The 21,320-nt window shown below is 45.0% G+C and overlaps 1 protein-coding gene across 4 annotated transcripts in view; it reads left to right on the top strand.

The window, feature by feature from the left end:
* Nucleotides 1-21,320, top strand: part of MED14 (mediator complex subunit 14) — a 72,495-nt gene that overhangs the window by 30,953 nt on the left and 20,222 nt on the right. For all 4 annotated transcript variants that reach the window (XM_056558935.1, XM_056558936.1, XM_056558937.1 and 1 more), the window contains exons 11-22: nucleotides 6,559-6,684; nucleotides 8,304-8,382; nucleotides 9,723-9,882; nucleotides 11,031-11,225; nucleotides 11,346-11,480; nucleotides 12,470-12,546; nucleotides 15,539-15,699; nucleotides 15,782-15,928; nucleotides 16,003-16,094; nucleotides 16,199-16,351; nucleotides 18,778-19,047; nucleotides 20,336-20,473. In XM_056558935.1, the coding sequence (XP_056414910.1) occupies nucleotides 6,559-6,684; nucleotides 8,304-8,382; nucleotides 9,723-9,882; nucleotides 11,031-11,225; nucleotides 11,346-11,480; nucleotides 12,470-12,546; nucleotides 15,539-15,699; nucleotides 15,782-15,928; nucleotides 16,003-16,094; nucleotides 16,199-16,351; nucleotides 18,778-19,047; nucleotides 20,336-20,473 (1,733 nt within the window). The remainder of the gene's footprint in view (nucleotides 1-6,558; nucleotides 6,685-8,303; nucleotides 8,383-9,722; nucleotides 9,883-11,030; nucleotides 11,226-11,345; nucleotides 11,481-12,469; nucleotides 12,547-15,538; nucleotides 15,700-15,781; nucleotides 15,929-16,002; nucleotides 16,095-16,198; nucleotides 16,352-18,777; nucleotides 19,048-20,335; nucleotides 20,474-21,320) is intronic.

Here is a 21,320-nt window from a genome sequence, read left to right as displayed (position 1 = left end):
TCTAAGTGAATGCCCAACACAGCAAAGTAAAGATGTCACATGGGGGGATAAGTATCTCTCAAACAGTACATTTTGAGAAATGCTTGTGCCTTGGAAATGGGTTTAACCCCTTAAGAATGCAGGGTGTAAATGTACAGAGCATGTTTGGTGGATGCCCAAAGACTGTTGTAAACAAGGGCAACAGGACAAAACAAAAATAGGGTGATTTGTAAGTATATCTCTCTCAGTACATTTTAATAAACCTATTGGTACATCAATAGTTTAGACCTACCGTATATACTCGAGTATAAGCCGAGTTTTTCAGCACGATTTTTCGTGCTGAAAACACCCCCCTCGGCTTATACTCGAGTGAACTCCCCCACCCGCAGTGGTCTTCAACCTGCGGACCTCCAGAGGTTTCAAAACTACAACTCCCAGCAAGCCCGGGCAGCCATCGGCTGTCCGGGCTTGCTGGGAGTTGTAGTTTTGAAACCTCCGGAGGTCCGCAGGTTGAAGACCACTGCGGCCTTCGACATCATCCAGCCCCCTCTCACCCCCTTTAGTTCTGTACAGTACTCTCCTCCGCTCGGCGCTGGTCCGGTGCTGCAGGACTGTCCGGTGAGGAGGTCGTCCGGTGGGATAGTGGTTCCGGGCTGCTATCTTCACCGGGGAGGCCTCTTCTAAGCGCTTCGGGCCCGGCCCCAGAATAGTCACGTTGCCTTGACAACGACGCAGAGGTACGTTCATTGCCAACGTACTTCTGCTTCATTGTCAAGGCAACGCCTCTATTCCGGGCCGGAAGCGCGGAGAAGAGGCGCCCCCGGTGAAGATAGCAGCCCGGAACCACTATCCCACCGGACCACCTCCTCACTGGACAGTCCTGCAGGACCGGACCAGCGCCGAGCGGAGGTGAGTACTCAGAACTAAAGGGGGGTGAGAGGGGGCTGGATGATGTTGAAGGCCGCAGTGGTCTTCAACCTGCGGACCTCCGGAGGTTTCAAAACTACAACTCTCAGCAAGCCCGGACAGCCGATGGCTGCCCGGGCTTGCTGGGAGTTGTAGTTTTGAAACCTCTGGAGGTCCGCAGGTTGAAGACCACTGAGGGCGGATGATGAGAAGAGGATGATGAAGGGGGGGTGTGGGATGATAAGGGGATGATGAAGGGGGGTGGGATGATGAAGGGGGGTGGGGATGATGATGAAGGGGGTGTGTGGGATGATGACAAGGGGATGATGAAGGGGGTGTGTGGGATGATGACAAGGGGATGATGAAGGGGGGTGGGGATGATGACAAGGGGATGATGAAGGGGGGTGGGGATGATGACGACAAGGGGATGATGAAGGGGGATGTGTGGGATGATGACAAGGGGATGATGACAGGTGATGATGATGAGGGTCTGGATGATGACAGGCGGTGATGATGATGAGGATGTTAATGACGGGTCTGGATGATGCTGGGGGGATGATGTGTTTCCCACCCTAGGCTTATACTCGAGTCAATAACTTTTCCTGGGATTTTGGGTTGAAATTAGGGGTCTCGGCTTATACTCGGGTCAGCTTATACTCGAGTAGATACGGTATTTATCTTTGTGGGAAAATCCCTTTTAGAAGTTGCGCTGTGATATTGACGGACAAGCTCATTCACAGATTGTTATATTGACTATTGATATATTGGTACATACTATATTATAATTTCTTTATTGGCTCCATTGGGGGACACAGACCGTGGGTGTATGCTGCTGTCTCTAGGAAGTGTGACACTATGGTAATAAAAAAGTCGGCTCCTCCCAGCAGGATATACCCGCCTTCAGGCCCTGAGCTAATCAGTTTAAGCTTCATGTCTGAAGGAGGTGGACATGGTCTGGAATTCTCCAGACCAGGTCTTCTGATTTTTTTGTTTTCCTAGTATAGGGACGTGTTCATTTTTTATTCCTTTTTCTTTTCTGTTTTCAGGTGGGGACTCGGGGACTCCTGTTCGCTGTTTCCCCATTGCGAGTAAGGGGGCACAGACATTGCGTATATGCGCTGTTCACCCCCCCCTCACCAACGCTCAGCGCCTGGGTTGGTACCTCATGGGTCCGGGTCCCCCTATTTTCCCTGCTCGCCTCGCTCACGCATAGCAGCCAGGCGTGATGCAGGTAACTAAAGCTGACTGAAGACTTCACTGAAGACTCCATCAGGTAAGTTCTTCTGAATGAGGTAAGTACTTCCCCCCCCCCCCCTTTTCTCTTCAGGTGCGGATTTGCAACCTCTGGAGACCCCCTGTTTTTGGCCCACCTTTTCATGTTATGAGGCTGACTTACTGGGGATGGACTTTTATTCTGGACTTTATTCTGGGGGAGCAGTGGCACCTGAGGGGGCATGTACTTTGTTTTTTCACTGGGTGTGTGTGTTACTGGGACTAGACTGCTGCGCCTTATATGCGGCTGACAGCTGCGGCGCTGGTACGGGCCGGGCGCTCTCAGCGCCGGCTTACTTTCGCTTTCTCCGGCAGTCTCTGCTGGCGTATTGGCCGCCCGCTCTGTTTCCCCGAGCGCATATGCGACTGACATGTGCGCTCGGGACAAGGAGCAGGCGCCATTACAGTTTCTTCTCGGCTTGTCCTTAGCTCCGCCCACAGGGCTGTCGGAGCTTTTCTGATGTTCGAATTGGCCTCCAATCAGCGCTGTGGGCACGATTTTCAGTCAGAGGGGGGCCAATTTGTTAGTGCCTCAGCTGCAGGCACGCCCCCCTCTACTATTGGCTGGCCTGTTTCTCACACTAGCTGCACGGAGCTGTTTTTTCCTCACTGCAGCTGTCAGGGGACACAGACTAGGGTGAGAAAGTTCCTGTCTTTTTCTCATAATGTCCGTACCCAGAGCTGTTCCTCCCTCTAAACAGAAACCTGGAACATCAGTGACTTATTTTGTCTGTAAGCACTGTAGTACCAAAATGTCTGGCTCTACTGAGCCCACTTGCCCTGCCTGCTCCACTGCTCTCCCAGACCCCCTGGTACCCCCTGATGCCCTTTCGGTCCACCAGCCTGGGTTTCTTCCCTTACCCAGTATATGGCTGACTTGACCCAAGTCTCCCGTTCGGTGGCTGAGGCCTCCCGGGAAGTGGTGTCCGCCTTGAAGGGGTCTTCCCTGCGCAGGGCCTCTGAGAGGGCCCGTTCCTCGTCTCCACATACTTCACGTTCTCATAAGCGTACTAAGGGTGCCACGTCTGACACTGACATTGAGTCTTCAGATAGACGTGAGCGTTCCCCTCGTGGGTCCCGCCCCCCCCCCCCCCTGTCATCTGGGCACAAACGTTGCTCCTCCAGAGGACGTTCTCGGAGTCGCCACTCTGCCACGCCAGAGCTGCATACCTGGTCAGGGTCGCCCCCCTCCAGGACTGCCTCTACTCGTTCATTCTCCTGGTGAACTGGTGGACGAGGCTTCCGAGCCGGCATCTGACTCAGGACCGCTCTGACTCAATTGCAAGAGTGAACTCATTGGTGACAGCCATAAGAGACACCTTTCACTTGGAGGACCCAGGATCTTCGGATGTCACTCCAGGAGTATTCTTTCATCGTGCTAAGCCAGCACCTCAAAGGTTCAGCTCTCACACTGACTTTGATGAAATTCTGGAATCTGCATGGAAACATCCAGACAAGAGGTTCCCGGGAATCAAGTCGATTCAAGAACATTATCCATTTGACAAGGTCTTTGTCACTAAGGTGGTTTCCCCTCCCTCAGTGGATCCACCAATCTCCCAGATCTCTAAGGCGACTACACTGCCTCTGGCAGATGCCGCTGCCTTCAAGGATCCCACGGACAAGAAGGTAGAATCCTTAGCGAAGTTTGCCTCTGAAGCAGCTGGCTCTTCTCTTCTTCCCATTTTCGCCTCGACATGGGTGTCTAAGGCACGGTCGGAGTGGTGCCAAAAGCTCCTTCAGGATATCTTAGCGGGAACCCCCCAGAAAATCTATCTGCTCTGGCTCTCCAATGCTCTAAAGCTGGGGACTTCCTGTGCACAGCTTCCATGCAGTCAGCCCGTTGTTCTGCCTTTGCTGTGGGTCACCTAGCGTCTCTCCGCCGCTCTATGTGGTTTAAAGCTTGGAATGCGGATGCCACTTCCAAAAGGTCTCTCACTGAGCTTCCTTATACGGGTGGCCGTCTTTTTGGCAAACGCCTTGATGAGATTATCTCTGAAGCAACGGGAGGTAAGAGTTCCTTGTTACCTCAAAATAAGGCTCGCCCTATTTCCCAAAGGAAGTACTTTTCCTTTCGGTCCTTTCGGACCTCTGGCTCCAGTAAAGGGTCCGGGCAGGCACCCTCGCGGGACAAGAAGGCTCCCTCGTTCCGGGCCCGCCCCTCTTGGAAGTCTGACTACAACCGGTCCGGCCGTTTTGCACCCAAATAAGGCAACCGCAAACCCACTTCTGCATGAAGTAAGGCCCCCACCCGCGGTTTCTTCTCGTGTGGGAGGTCGTCTCTCACTTTTTCGAGACATCTGGACCTCACACATTCAGGACTCTTGGGTCAGGGGCGTGGTGTCCAACGGTTACTGAATCGAATTTGCCTCCCTTCCGAGGGATCGCTTTTTTCGATCCCGGGCCCCCCGGTCTCCTCCTCCTTTTCGAGTAGCTCTCCAGTCTCTGCTTTGCCAGGGGGTTATCGTTCCCGTTCCTCCAGGGGAACGGTTTAGGGGTTTCTATTCAAATCTTTTTCTGGTCCCCAAGTAGGACGGTTCTGTGCGACCAATCCTAGACCTCAAGCGTCTCAACAGTCACCTTCTTATCCGCCACTTCCGAATGGAATCTCTCCATTCGGTGGTGGCGTCCCTGGAACAAGGGGAGTTCCTTTCATCGGTGGACATCAAGGATGCCTACCTCCATTTGCCAATATTTCCAGGCCATCATCGGTACCTCCGCTTTGCGGTTCCGGAGGGGCCCTTTCAATTCATAGCCCTCCCCTTTGGTCTAGCCACGGCTCCTCGTGTCTTTACAAAGATCCTTGTGCCAGTGATGGGCCTGTTACGGTCGAGGGGAATCTCGGTGATACCCTACCTGGACTACCTTCTCATCAATGCTCCAACCAGAGCCCAGACTCTGGAGAATCTGGACATCACCCTCCACACTCTGCATCGCTTCGGGTGGATGGTCAACTGGGACAAGTCAGTCCTCCGTCCTACCCAGTCTCTAACCTTCCTGGGACTTCGATTCGACACGGCCTCTGCCCGAATTTGTCTCCCGCCGGACAAACGTCTGGCGCTTCTGTCGGGGGTCCGCTCCCTTCGAACCCAGGTCTCAGTCCCCATCCACACTTGTATGGAAGTCCTGGGTCGCATGGTGGCAACTATGGAGGCTGTACCCTTTGCCCAGTTTCATTACCGCCCCCTTCAACTGGCGATTCTCTCTCGATGGAACAGGTCTCCTCTGTCCCTCTATCATCAGATTGTTCTCCCTCGCAGGGTCAGTCAGTCTCTGCTCTGGTGGCTCCGCTCCCCCTTTCTTCTCCAAGTGCGGTCATTTCTTCCCCTTCACTGGCAGGTTATTACAACAGATGCCAGCCTGTCGGGCTGGGGCGGCGTGTTCAGGGATTGGACGGTTCAGGGGTTATGGTCTCCCCGAGAGACCCTTCTTCCGATAAACATATTGGAATTACAGGCAATTCTTCTTCGTCTTCTTCATTGGGAGTCCTGTATTCAGTCCCGTCCTGTCCGCGTCCAGTCGGACAACGCCACGGCCGTGGCGTACATAAATCGACAGGGCGGCACTCGCAGCTCGGCAACCATGGCCGAGGTGACAAAGATTCTCACCTGGGCGTAAACTAGGTTCCGGCCGTTTCGGCGATTCACATTCCGGGAGTGCTCAACTGGGAAGCGGACTTCCTCAGTCGGTCCTCACCCGACCCCGGCGAGTTGTCTCTACATCCAGAGGTCTTCGCGCAACTCTGCGACCTCTGGGGCATTCCGGATGTGGACCCTCAGGCTCTGGCCGTGGACGCCCTAGTGATTCCTTGGGCGGGGTTTGTCCTACCCTATCTGTTCCCTCCCCAGAGTTCATACTTTTGCATCGGCTGATGCTAGTCTGGGTCGTAAAGTGTTGCAGGCGGCAGTGGATCGGCCGTCTGCCTGACTGCTTATCTGCCCACCCAAGGGACAGCTTTGGTACTTCCCACGGTCTGTGTCCCCCAATGGAGCCGATAGAGAAAAGGAGATTTTTTTTAACACTTACCATAAAATCTCTTTCTCGAAGGATCCATTGGGGGACACAGCTCCCACCCTTTATGGGATTTCCTTTGGTTATCTGTCCATAGCTCAGTTATGTTTTTTCTTCTGGTTCTCGGACAGTTTGGGGTTTTTCTTTGACCGGTTGGTCTCCTCCTATTGCTCTGGAACTTAAACTGATTAGCTCAGGGCCTGAAGGCGGGCATATCCTGCTGGGAGGAGCCGACTTTTTTTTATTACCATAGTGTCACACCTCCTAGAGACAGCAGTATACACCCACGGTCTGTGTCCCCCAATGGATCCTTCGAGAAAGAGATTTTACGGTAAGTGTTAAAAAAATCTCCTTTTTATGCTTTTTGATTCAAGATTTCTTCTTGTGTTGTAGCATTTGTGGAAACTGCACTACCAACATTAGTCATCCCTATTCTTGAGCCCTGTGGGCGGTCAGAGTGTCTCCATGTGTTTGTAGATCTTCATTCAGGAATGTTCCAGCTCATGCTTTATGGATTTGGTAAGATTTTGTTAAAATGCTAGTAAAGTCAGCAAAGCATTCTTGCTTTTAAAACTCAGTGGACCCTGTTGTAGTCAATGGGGTTCATTTGGTTCATTTTGTATCTGTCTTTTGAAGGTTTTGGCACTGCCTGTGATAAAAAAAAACTAAAAACAAAGTGAAAATGCTAATTAAGTTAACTAGTCTTTAAAAAAATAAAAATGTGGGTGTTCATTTAATTTTCCTTAACCCCTTAATGACAAAGCCCATTTTCACCTTAAGGACCAGGCCAATTTTATTTTTGCGTTTTCGTTTTTTCCTCCTCGCCTTCTAAAATCCAGAACTCTTTTTTTATATTTCCATCTACAGACCCATATAAGGCCTTGTTTTTTGCGTGATCAATTGTACTTTGTAATGAAACCTCTCATTTTACCATAAAATGTACGGCGAACCCAAAACATTTTTCAGGGAGGAAATTTAAATGAAAACCCAAATTTTGCACATTTTGGAGGGGTTCGTTTTCAAACTGTACAATTTACGGTAAAAATGTGTTCTTTATTCTGTGGGTCAATGCGATTAAAATGATACCCATGGCTAGATACTTTTATATTTTTTTTTACCGCTTAAAAAAAATCAAAAACTTTTTGTACAAAATCAGTAATCTAAAATCGCCCTATTTTGACCACCTATAATTTTTTCATTTTTTCGTATATAGGGCGGTATGAGGGCTCATTTTTTGCGCCATCATCTGTACTTTTTTTAGATACCACATTTGCATATCTAAAACTTTTAGATCATTTTTTTTTTTTTTTCCGCGGATGTCTTCCATTATGCCATTATGGGCAGCTGGAACCTGCCATGTATGACGCGAGCACCGTTCCGATGCTCGCGGTCATACAAAGGACGTTAAAGTCCCGCCAAACCAGGACGTACATTTATGTCCGTGGTCGTTAAGGGGTTAAAGCAACTTCTACATTGTAAATGGCACCCATTCAGATGAGTTGGCTACTATTTATAAATAAAAAGGCTGAGTTATAGGGGATAAGAGGTCTAATCACGGGAGGGGTGCCGCTAGGATCGCGCACGATCTCCGGCTCCTCACCCCAGTCAGCCGGTGCACTGAGCAAACTCTTTTCCGGATGACGGGGTACCACAGCCATCACTACCCCTTCATTCATGTGTGTGGGAGGATGTGTGATGTCTTTGTACTAGCCATCATGCCCCCTCCCATAGACATGAATGACGGGGGCGTGGCGTGACGTCATGAACATGGAAGTTCCCAGTGGCTGGACCCCCCGTGATCAGACATCTTATCCCCTATCCTTGGGATAGGGGATAAGACATCTAGGGGCGGAGTACCCCTTTAAGAGAGTAACACTGTTTTCACAATTATCTTGTTTCAATTGCACCTGTCAAGGGGTGGGATATGGCAGGACAGTCTGTTCTTAAAGTTGTGTTGGAGGCAAGAGAACTGAGAATGTCTGACTGACTTTGGCAAGTTTGGCAAATTGTGGTAGATAATCTCCAAAATGGTCCTATAGAGAATTCATAACTTACAAGAATTAAAGGATGGGACAACCCTAAATCTCTGGTTTTTAAGCCATAAGATTAATGAATATTGAACATGTTTTCTTTTGTAGATCAGCCCACATTAGATGATATTGAGAAATCAATCAATGACGACATGAAAAAAATAATCCCTTGGCTTCAACAGCTAAAGTAAGTGTAAATGAAAAAAACTAGAATACAGAAATATATATTATCTTTTTCACTCACATGGCGGTATTTCCGAGTGGAATCTGGTGGAAAAATTTTGCTCGGGAATGCCGTTGCAGCAAAGTTCCATTGTTTTCAATGGGATTCTGTGGCACTGTGCACATACAAAAAAATTGTTTGCAGAAGTTCCAATTTTGTCCTCTGCAGAAAGAGTTAACATGTTAATTCTCTCGTAAAATGCATTGCCTTTTATGGAGAGAGGGTGCATTTCTGAGTGGTCCTGCTGCATGTGTAATGTCTGCCTGGTAATTTTCTTGCCGAACATTCTCTGTGTAATATAGGATGTGCAGGTGATGACTGATGGCCTACACTATAGTGTTAGGGTGCATGCACACCACAATTTTGCTATACAGTTCCCGTATACGGTTTCAAGTTAAAAACCGTACAGAACCGTATAGAAAACCGTATGCATTGACTTAACATTGTAAACCATATGTCAAACGAATCATCCGGTTTAGTCCTTTTTGCGTCTTATACGGTTTTGTCCTTTTTATTTATCTGTACCCAAAACCGTTGTCAAAGCTTTTTGGTCCAGGTGAAAAACTGTATTAAAATATATATATATATATGTATATGTATATGTGTATATATATATATATATATATATATATATATATTATATAATATTATATAATATTATATAATATTATATAATATTATATAATATTATATATATATATATATATATTTTTATATTTTTTTTACATGGGAGTCAATAGGAACCGTACAGAACCGTATGCGCGTACGGTTCCATCCGGTTTTCACCATATGGTTTTTGACTTTACACAGTTTTTTTTTTTTCTTGTAATTTCAATCAGACAAGTGAAACTTTATTCCAAATGGAGTGGAAAGTTAAAAACGTTTTTTTTTTTTCTTAAAAAAAGTATGCAAGCGGACATCATTTTTCAAACCGTATACAGGTTGAAATTTGTGCACACGTTTTGATAAAGTTTAGTCCGGTTATGAGGAATCCGTTTTTCATCAAAAACCTGATACGGGAACTGTATTGCAAAAACGTGGTGTGAATGCACCCTTAAGCCGTGTAAAGGCTTTGTAAACAAGCACCTATTTATTTATGTCTTTTATTTATATTTTTATACAGTACAGTGTCAGGCCATGCACTAGAGCCCCTAGATATATTATCTATGGTATACTATTGATGTTTTTTTAGCTTCTCTTTATTTAGTCTTCATCCTTCCAGCTGTTATTATATGAGCCCAGCTGCTGGAATTCTCTTACACACTAATATGTTATTAACTTTGTGATGTGTGTTGTTCTTCTAGATTCTGGCTTGGACAGCAGCGTTGTAAGCATTCAGTGAAGCATTTGCCCACTGTGTGCAGTGAATCGTTGCATTTGACCAATTATGCCAACCATCCTATTAGCAATCTTTCCAAACATAAGCTGTTCATCAAGCTGACGCGTCTTCCACAGTACTATATAGTGAGTAATCGATAATTTTTTTTTTACTTTTTTGTTTTTTACTTTTCAAGCATAAAGTACTTAGTACTTATGATTTCAGAAGGAAGTCCATGTTTTTTTTAAGTCCAAATCAAGTCAGATATGCTCGTACATAGTTACTAGGTACCGTATTTTTTGCCGTATAAGACGCACTTTTTCTTCCCCAAAACTGGGTCTTATACAGCGAATACACCCCTATCGCGGTGGTCCCTGCGGCCATCAACGGCCGGGACCCGCGGCTAATACAGGACATCATTGATCGCGGTGATTCTCTGTATTCACCCTTCAGACGCGGCGATCAAAGCTGACCGCCACGTCTGAAGGGAAAGTGACACTAACCCGGCTGTTCAGTCGGGCTGTTCGGGACCGCCGCGATTTCACCGCGGTTGTCCCGAACAGCCCGACTGAATAGCCGGGTTAGTGCTTAAAGGACACCGGGGGGGACCTTACCTGCCTCCTCGGTGTCTTCTCCGTTCAGGGATCCCCTGTATGCCGGCGCTCTCTTTCCTCGTCGTCGCGTACGTGCGTCTACGTGCGTAACAACGTGATGGCGGCGACGGAGAGCGAGGATACCCGGCCGGTAGCAGAGACGTTCCGGAGCGACGGGGACATGGCGACAGCGATGGAGCGACATCCAGGGCAGCGGTGACGGGTCCGGAGCGGCGGGGACACGTGAGTATTACTTCCTATGCAGTGGTCTTCAATCTGCGGACCTCCAGATGTTGCAAAACTACAACTCACAGCATGCCCGGACAGCCTTTGGCTGTCCGGGCATGCTGGGAGTTGTAGTTTTGCAACATCTGGAGGTCCGCAGGTTGAAGACCACTATTGGGTTCAAAATCTTTATTTTTTTACATTTTGCCCCTAAAAATTGGGTGCGTCTTATACGCCGGTGCGTCCTATAGGACGAAAAATACGGTAGTTAAGATTGGGTCTTTGCAGGTAATAGGAGTGAATGGTGTCGGTGCCTGTCCGTGCACAGATGATTTCAGCAGATTGACAACAAATCTTAATATAAACGCAGCTGTAGCTTACATACACTGTCCCATCACAGCACCAAGATAAAAAGTACTGTATATACATTTACTCTATATATCTTTTCTCTTAACCAGTTCTTTTTGTGAGTTTAGGTAGTGGAGATGCTTGATGTTGCCGGTAACCCAACAGAGCTGGAATACAGCTACCACTTCTTGTCCGTCAATCACACAGACGGGGAAGATAACCCACCGACTGCAGTTTTGCTGCAGCGATTCAAGACAAATGTTGATGAACTATCTTTTGATGGAACATGGCGAAAGCAGGGGAAAGCTGGCTGTAAACGAAAAGTAAGGTTTACATCTTTAAAAATAATTGTTACAGTATAGTAGAGTGCACTATCATGTAAAACTGCAGCTCCTGTTCTTTTTAGAGATTTTCTTTGCTAAGTTACAATTCATTTCTTACAGCTCTCTGGTGATCAGGGTTCTCCGGAGTCTAAGAAGCCCAAGCGGACAGGAGAAATGTGTGCCTTTAATAAAGTGCTTGCTCACTTTGTGGCCATGTGTGACTCAAACATGCCGTTTATTGGACTCCGAACAGAAGTAAGTAGTCATAGTCTGTCGATGCCTGTTATTCCCTATAAGTCCAAATATTTGTCATACTAGCATAATATAGTGTGTTAACTAAATATTCATTCTTTGGGGACTTATTATTTGTGTGTGTAAATAGTTCCAGAACTTAGCTGATTCTCCTCCATTTGGTTGGTGTGGTTAGTGTTGTTCAGCCTCTTTTCTAGATACCATCTGCAAGCCCAGCTGAGCTAGTAGTCTATCCGTACATAACATTTGCCCTCCACTTGAACGAAAAGAAACAGTTTTGTGTTATTTAAGAGCATCCTATGATTTGATTTGCAAATTTTAAGATTCATGAAGTCTATGGTAATAGAGGGTTTATTGTCAGCTTCTCTGGTATTGGGTAGTAGAGTGGTTGTCTGCTTTCACAGTAGTCTAAGCTAGTGGCAGAATTAATTTCTTTTTCTTGGTAATTTTGGATAGTGTTGGCAATATTACTTGGTCTCCAGAGGTAACACACCTCCTCAGACTACAGCGTGCTTCCCTACCCCTAATAGGTAAACTGAAGACAATGGGGGAGATCTATCAAAACCTGTCCGGAGGAAAAGCTGACCAGTTGCTTATAGCAACCAATCAGATCGCTTCTTTCATTTCTGAAAAGGCCTCTGGAAAATGAAAGAAGCGATCTGATTGGTTGTTATGAGTAAGTGGTCTGCTTTTCCTCTGGACAGGTGTTGATAAATCTCCCCCCATGTGTTCCTTGTGTAAAGCTTCCCTCTCCCTGCCTAGCACTGACAATACATTTTGCACAGCCCCACGTTTTCCCTCTGATCAGGCAGAGCTCTTCTTGATCACGTTCTTTGGTTGGAACCTGGCACACCTCGCACATGCCTAGAAGGGGCTTTGATTACAGCCCTGTCTGTGACTGAGCTGTGTTCATTGCTCAGCTTCTCCACCACAAACAGAGCACCACTTTATTTTGGCTTATCATAATTTGTATGTTCTTTGTGTCTTTACAGTTGTCCAACATGGACATTCCCCATCAAGGTGTTCAGATAGAAGGGGATGGCTTCAGCCACGCTATTAGAATACTAAGGTAAATTCTGTATTTTTCTGCAATGTTTTTTTTTTGGCAGTTTTAACATCTTAATGACTCAGAACATTTTAATTTTCTCTCCTTCTAAGAGCCATACCTCTTATTTTTCAATTGACACAGCCATATAGGGGTTTGTCTATTGTGGGACCAGTTGTACTTTCTAAGATACCCTTCATTTTACCATAAAATATACTAAAATAGTTTGAAGGGAAATTGTAAAAACATTTTTTGTTTTTACACCTTTCACTGTGTGGTTAAATTAAATGAATTATGTTTATTTACGATTACACTGATACCCAATTTGTGTAGTTTTTATTTTCTTATTTTTTTAAATGACAAACTTTAAAAAAAAAAAATTGCTTGAATTTCCCACGTTGCCCCTGTAACAGTTTTTTTTTCTTTTTTTTTTTCCCCATCGACAGTGCTTTGTCATCTATAGTTTATTTATTTTAATGTACCATTTTGGGGTAGATGGGACACAAAAATTTGTGACCAAAAAAGCTATTCTGTTTTTTTTTTTTTTTTTTTTTTGTACCATGCAGTATGTTGTTTTTTTAGTTCAGACTATTCCGCACTCCACCAGAGTGATACCAAATATGTTTATTTTTATTTAAATTTATAATTTTGGAAAAGGAAGGGTTACATTTTTTTTTCTTCTGTAGGTTTTTCGAAAATATATAACAAAATGTTATATATATATATATATATATATATATATATATATATATATATATGTAATAATTATTATTTTTTTAAAACTTAGTCACTTTAGGGGTCTTGTTTGAGTAATCATTTTGATTGCTCATATAGATCAATTCCGTAAATATGCATTATTATAGTAGATATGTGCTGTATTGTTTGCATAGTCCCAAATAGGCCTAAAAAAGGCATTGATTCAACTGCTGCCCCACCAGTGATTTGTAGGACAACTGTTTAAATGCCGCTGTCAGCTTTGACTTTGTTAATAGCCATCAAAGATCACTCTGTGACAGCTAATGGAGGCGGGTCACTATTGTGTCCAATGATTGGTTCACTGATCAATTTCTTCAGATGTCACCAGATGTCTGTGCATAGAGATAGAATGGCAGAGATGATTGACAGGGAATGGCCATATCTTTCAAAACAGCTAGTCAATACTAATGGACTGTTTGTCAGTTGACTACTGTACCGTGAGTTGATATTGGCTATAAATTGGGCCAAAATTATTGACCAGCAATATCTTGCACTGTGGGTATCCAGCTGGCATAGAGGGGCAGAGGTGACATGACTGTCAAAAAGGACATAATGAACACTGTATTGTAAAAGATAGCTTTGGTCTTATAAGGATATTTGCTGTGAACAAATCAAAATTTTCTCCTAAATCTTTAAACTAGTTGCCTCCAGTTACATCTTTTCTGTAGTCTGTTAGCCTATTTCAGGAGGTAGCTACATGGAATGAATTTCTTTGAAGGAGTTCCCTATTGAAAGGCCAACTAAGCAGATGGAATGGTGTGTTGCTGCCTAATGCTGTGGTAGCCATGCAGGTTAAAGGGGTACTCCGCTCCTCGACATCTTACCCCCAATCCAAAGGACAGGGGATAAGATGTCTGATCGCGGGGGTCCCGCCGCGAGACATGATGTCCTGGATGTGTATCGGATTCAGGTCTGGGGAACTGGCGGGCCAGTCCATAGCATCAATGCCTTCCTCTTGCTGGAACTTGTGACACACTCCAGCCACATGAGGTCTAACATTATCTTGTATAAGGTGGAAACCAGGGCCAAGCACACCAGCATATGGTCTCACAAGGGGTCTGAGGATTTCATCTCGGTACATAATAGCAGTCAGGCTACCTCTGGCAAGCACATGGAGGGCTTTTCAGCCCCCAAAGAAATGCCACCCTACACCATTACTTACCCACCACCAAACTGGTCATGCTGGAGGATGTTGCAGACAGCAGAACGTTCTCCACGGCATCTCCAGACTCTGTCACATGTGCTCAGAGTGAACCTGCTTTCATCTGTGAAGAGCACAGGGCGCCAGTGGCGAATTTGCCAATCTTGGTGTTCTCTGGCAAATGCCAAACATCCTGCACGGTATTGGGCTGTAAGCACAACCCCCACCTGTGGACCTCGGCCATCGTACTACCCTCTTACTTTTTGAGTGGACACTTGCTCATTTGTGGCCTGCTAGAGGTCATTTTGCAGGGCTCTGGCAGTGTTCCTCCTGCTCCTCCTTGCACAAAGGCGGAGGTAGCGGTCCTGCTGCTTGGTTGTTGCCCTCCTACAGCCTCCTCCCCGTCTCCTGATGTACTAGCCGGTCTCCTGATGTACTAGCCTGTCTCCTGGTAGCGCCTCCATGCTCTGGACACTACGCTGGCAGACACAGAAAACCTTGCCACAGCTCGCATTGATGTGCCATCCTGGATGAGCTGCACTACCTGAGCCACCTGTGTGGGTTTTAGACTCCTTCTCATGCTACCACTAGAGTGAAAGCACTGCCAGCATTCAAAAGTGACCAAAACATCAGCCAGGAAGCATAGGAACTGAGAAGTGGTCTGTGGTCACCACCTGCAGAACCACTCCTTTATTGGGGTGTCTTGCTAATTGCCTATAACTTCCACCTGTTGTCTGTTCCATTTGCACATCACCATGTGAAATTGATTGTCAATCGGTGTTGCTTCCTGAGTGGACAGTGTGATTTCACAGAAGTGTCATTGACTTGGAGTTACATTGTGTTGTTTAAGTGTTCCCTTTATAATTCTGGGCAGTGTATATTGTCTCCAGCACAGCACCCACACCATCACACCCCTTCTCCTTTGGATTAAAGTGGAAACCATGCACCCATGGATCTTCTGTGTGTGATGGAGGCACATTGGTTGTAACCAAAAAGCTCAAATTTGGATTAATTATCCTTACAAATCATGTTTGCATTAATGTTCACTGTTCAAAGTTTGCAACAACTTCACCGGTAAGACCTAATTCGTTTTACCTTTTTTGTCTTTTGTGTGTAAAGAATTCCTCCATGTAAAGGAATTTGTGAAGAAACTCAGAAGGCACTAGAACAGTCACTTCTCGATTGCACTTTCCGATTGCAAGGCAGGAATAATCGCACATGGGTAGCAGAGCTCGTATTTGCAAATTGTCCTCTAAACAGTACTTCCTCTAGGGAGCAAGGTAGGCGTAATTCTTTGCAGTATTTGTATTTTGTTAATTTGTCAAAATGAAATCATAAACCTACATTATTTTTTATGTACAGGTCCAACACGACACGTGTACTTGACATATGAAAATCCACTTTCCGAACCTGTAGGTGGACGCAAAGTGGTTGAAATGTTCCTAAATGACTGGAACAGCATTGCACGATTATATGAATGCGTTTTGGAATTTTCACGATGTTTACAAGGTAATCTCTGTTTTGATATGGTTTTTAAATAATGTTTACCATTACTGTAAGCTAACATTTTTTTTCTCTCTCAGATATACCACCCCACTTAAACCTTTTCTCTGAGGTCAGGTTATACAATTATCGCAAACTTATCTTGTGTTACGGACAGACAAAGGGAAGCTCGGTATGTGAAAAGCTCTTCTTAAACATCCCATTTTCTTATATGCCATGCTTTACAGTTTTCTGCTAAATGGTTTGAACTATCATTTCTTTTCATCCACTTTTCAGATAAGTATTCAGTGGAATTCTGTTCACCATAAATTTCACATATCACTTGGGACAACTGGACCTAATTCAGGTTGTAGTAACTGTCATAATATCATCCTCCACCAGCTGCAGGAAATGTTCAACAAATTACCAAACGTGGTACAGTTATTACAGGTATACAAGCTTTATTTTATTTTGTTTTGTTTGTTTTTTTAAGTGGTTGGTAAGATCCTGAAAAGTTTGAAATGACACAAAATATATGAGTGGAGAGAAGCTGAGATCTGTGATACATAGGTTTATAAGGTTTGGGGCAGGATTTCTGAGTAAATGCTTACTGCACACAGGATGATTGACAGCCTTCTCTGTACACACGGTGATACTGGGAAAGCTGACAATTGTCTTAGGAGTCCTGCCAGTATTTACTCGTCTTCAGTTTGATATCCTACTTTAGAGGGGAACTCCAGAGGACAAACCCCCCCCCCCCCCCCCCCCCCAAATTATGTCAATTTACAAATCTTCGAGTACTGTGGTATACGTGTCTAATCGGAGGAGGTCTGGTCTCTGGGTCACCCCGCGATCTCCAGCACAGCACCCTGGCTCTCTGCACAAACAGAGGACCAGTTCCTGACACAGACAGATGTGTCAGCAGAGAGCACTGTGGTCAAACTGGAAAGAACTACACAACTTTCTCTGGATCATACAGCAGCTAATAAGTACTTGAAGGATTAAAATTTTTAAATAGAAGCAATTTACAAATCTGTTTCAATTTCTGGCACCAGTTGATTTTATATATTTTATATCACTAATGCTCAGTATGATATCCCTCTCTCAGGACTGCAATCATCTGACATGTTCATTAAACCTTTCTTTGAACTGTACCTTTTAGTTACAAAAAAACACCTCCTATAGTAGATTGTTACTGCAGACTGTTTTGTTAAAACATGTGAAACAAATTTAATTTACATTGTACCATGTCTACCCCCCCCCCCCCAAATTATCACCAGCCGCTGTCATGCTTAGTTCTTCCCCCAATGCCAGCTGCAATTTCCCTCCCCCAGCATGGACCCTCTTATAAGTGCACGGGATAACACCTCTTCCCATTGCAATACACAGTTGTCTGTATTGTTGTTATGGAGGTTTATATTGCCCACATGCTGCAGTTATTGATTTCAGGGATTCTCTCTCTGTTTCTGCATGTGAGGGAATACACCTGTAGCACGATAATACACATGACCCTGTGTATTGCAGTGTGATATGTGCATACTGTCTAGAGAATGATGTGCTGCATCCCTCCTGTTTTACAGCAGTCTTTAAAGTGTACCTGTCAGATTCAACAATTTTTTTTTTATTACTCAGTACCTAATCCTGACCATGTACATTTAATTTGTATTTAGCACCTTTTATTTAATTTTTTATTACACTTTTAATTTAGCTCACTATTCTGAATTCCTCTCAAAGGGAGGGGGCGTGGCCTCACTGTGCAAGTCTCCGCCCCTTCCCTCAGTATGCTGTCTGCTCACATCTCCCCTAGCATTAGCAAAATCACAACTCCCAGCTTGTCCTCACTGACAGTAGCGGGACAGAAGCTGACAGTGGAAGGATCTTTCCTCCAGCTATGAGCCCTGCACTCACAGCTGTCAATCAAGGAAGTGTGTCCATGACATAAGTGATGGTGCATGGACACAGCAGGACTAATATGTGTCCAAGCAGGCAGGGGGGGGGCAGTTGTTTGACTGGCTTTGTCAGTATGAAATACTGAAAAATTTCTAATGAAAGCAATTGCAAAACCTATTGGTTATACATGCTTTACAACATATCAAAAGTTTTTGTATCTGACAGTGCCCATTTAAAGCTGCCCTACTCCGCTTGTGAAAACAGATCTGTAGAAGAAGGTTGCAACCATGAAATAAACATTTTTTTTAGTTATTATAATGAAACCATAATATAAAATGTACTTAAAACAACAAAAGTATATTTAGTTAAATATTTTCATAACTAATAATTAGTCTAAAATAAATATATTGAAACATAGTACAGAAATGCGAAGGTACAATACATGTATCAAAGGTAAATATGTATAGCAGTAGGGGGGAGGGGAGAGAGTTAGGCTGTATTCGCATCTCGTTTTGTACATACGGGCGCCGGATCCGGCGGGGGGAGGGGCAAACCGGGCGCTCCCGTACCCCAGCCGGATCAGCCCTTAAGTCCATTTACTTTAATGAGCCGACCGGAGTCAAACGGGGACTCCGGTCAGCTCTGTTTTGACCCATATGCGGTTTTGGACATATGCGGTATACTACGGTTTCAGGTCCGGCCAGGAAACCGCATACAGGTCAAAACTGAGCACACCTGAGTCACCGTTTGACTCCGGTCGGCTACAAACGGCTCATTAAAGTAGATAGACTTACGGGCTGATCCAGCTGGGGTACTGGAGCGCCTGGTTTACCCCTTCCCCCGCAATAACTACTATTTAAAACAAGAGGGATGCATTTATTATCGATGAATTACAAATTGTAGGGTAGAGAAAAGCAATATTGCGTCTTGTTATATATAAACATTAATGGATATCCGTAATATATTCTCTTTATTTTCTTTATAAGGTATTGTTTGATACTCAAGCTCCTTTAAATGCCATCAACAAGCTTCCAACAGTGCCGATGTTAGGACTCACCCAGCGGATAAATACTGCATACCAGTGCTTTTCTATACTTCCCCAATCTCCTACACACATTCGATTGGCCTTCAGAAACATGTATTGTATAGACATCTACTGTAGAAGCAGGGGAGTAGTGGCAATACGTGATGGAGCCTACAGCCTTTTTGACAACAGCAAAATTGTTGAAGGTTTTTATCCTGCACCAGGACTTAAGGTGTGTGCCGTGTGAATATTTTAATTTAGTTTATTTTCTATCATTCCAGGGGGAAGTACTATAATGGGATAATAAGTGATAGGAGTGGCTGTGCAAATGTAGAGACACAACATACTCTTGTTTTGCAACTACAGTGACCCCCGATGGCCCTGACTCTGAGGCCATCGCATGTTGAAGGCAGCATCAACATACGATGCTTTTGTATGTCTGGGCCATTGCATAAACTGCTATCCGGCAGCGCAGACTGCTTCAGCTGCCACCGGACAGCCATTTACGGTGCCCCGTGTGGTCTGCTGACTATCACTTACCTGTCCTCGGGGCTCCAGCGCGTCCTCTTCAGGATCCCCTCCATCGCCGGCGCTCTCCATAGTCGTCATCACGTCGATGCGCACGCTGTCCTGCCATCCAATAGGAGCGGCGTGCGTAGCGACGTGATGGCGGCGACGGAGAGCGAGGATGCCGGGGAAGCAGAGGCCTTGCCGGAGCGCCGGGGACGCGGCTACAGCGATGGAGGGCGACATCCAGGGCAGCGGGGACAGGTGAGTACAACTTCCTATAGCAGTGGTATTTAACCTGTGGACCTCCAGATGTTGAAAAACTACAACTCCCAGCATGCCCGGACAGCCGTTGGCTGTCCGGGCATGCTGGGTGTTGTAGTTTTGCAACATCTGGAGGTCCGCAGGTTGTAGATCACTGTTCTATACTTTACATTGCACGGATCCCTCAACATACGATGGTTTCAACAAACGATGGTCCGTTTGGAACGGATTACCATTGTATGTTGAGGGACCACTGTATAATGTCCTACACATCAGTTAGCATCTCTGTTATCTGGCATTACATTTGCAACTTATTTCTATATAATTATCTTTAGTAATTTCACTTAAAACACAAGCTGCAATTCATTAGAAAGGTACAAGATGCTGGAAAGCTGGAATCATCTACATATTTGCCAAGCAGACTTTTTTTTTTTTTTTTTTTTTTGTGGTGGTGTCAGCACAAGTTTTATATAATAAAGTTCCTTTAATCTAGGATCAAATATCCTATATTTGTTGCACTGTAAAGCATCCTGCATACAGTTTATGAAGAGTTTTATACTGCTTGTACATGCTTGAAGCCTTAGGCCCAAAAACAATTCATATTTGCTTCAAAGGTATAACCCATTGCCACACAAAGGGATTACAAATAGGGTGTCATAAAGAAAAAAAAATGCTTCTAAGTGCCGTGTTTTTAATTTGTTGGCCATTTCATCATGTAAAGAGTTTTTTTTTTTTCTTATACTGTTCAGACGTTCTTAAACATGTTTGTGGACAGCAATCAGGATGCACGGCGAAGATCGGTTAATGAAGATGACAATCCACCATCACCTATTGGGGGTGATATGATGGACTCCTTATTATCCCAATTCCAGCCTCAGGCACAGCAGGTATTTTCCATAAATTACAAAGCACTAGTGCAAAAATATGTTTTCTAATGTTTTACTGCTGGGGCCAGATGTTATTTTCCATGTTCTTGAACCGCTATTGAGATTTTCAGAGGGCTTAGTTTGTGTGTTTCTGTAGATATGCAGAGATCCTGCTGCATGTTAGGCCCCTGCCACACTATAAAATTCATCCGTTTTAAAGATCCGTTTAATGTTCCGTTTAATGAAAACCCTTAAAATCGACCAATAAACAGCCGTTACAAAATCCCATACGGCCGTTACAAAATCCCATTATAGTCTATGGGCTTTTTACATTATCCGTTTTAACCCGTCATAGCCCGTTATTAATAACAGATGTTATTTTGTGACTGGAGAAAGTAACGGGAGAAATAGTGCATGCACTATTTCTTCCGTTCTTTCTCCCGTCACAAAATAACATCTGTTATTAATAACTGGCTATGACGGGTTAAAATGGATAATGTAAAAAGCCCATAGACTATAATAGGATTTTGGAACGCCCATTTAATGGCCAATTTTAATAACTGAACGTTAAAAGGATCTTTAAAACGGATGAATTTTATAGTATGAAAGGGGCCTTAAAGGGTTACTCCGGCGCTTAGACTTCTTATCCCCTATCCAAAGGATAGGGGATAAGATTCCTGATCGCGGAGGTCCTGCCGCTGGGGACCCCAGTGATCTTGCAATGCCGCACCCCGCTAAAATAAGTCCCCGGAGCGTGTTCGCTCCGGGTCTGATCACTGCCGATCACGGGGCCGGAGTGTTGTGACGTCAAGGCTCCATCCCGTGAGATGTCATGCTCCGCCCCCCTCAATGCAAGCCTATGGGAGTG

Source organism: Hyla sarda, chromosome 2 (genome assembly GCF_029499605.1).
Source record: "Hyla sarda isolate aHylSar1 chromosome 2, aHylSar1.hap1, whole genome shotgun sequence".
NCBI classification, from domain to species: domain Eukaryota; kingdom Metazoa; phylum Chordata; class Amphibia; order Anura; family Hylidae; genus Hyla; species Hyla sarda.
The sequence above is the reverse complement of the archived record's forward strand: the minus strand, read 5'-3'. Positions and strand labels throughout refer to the sequence as shown.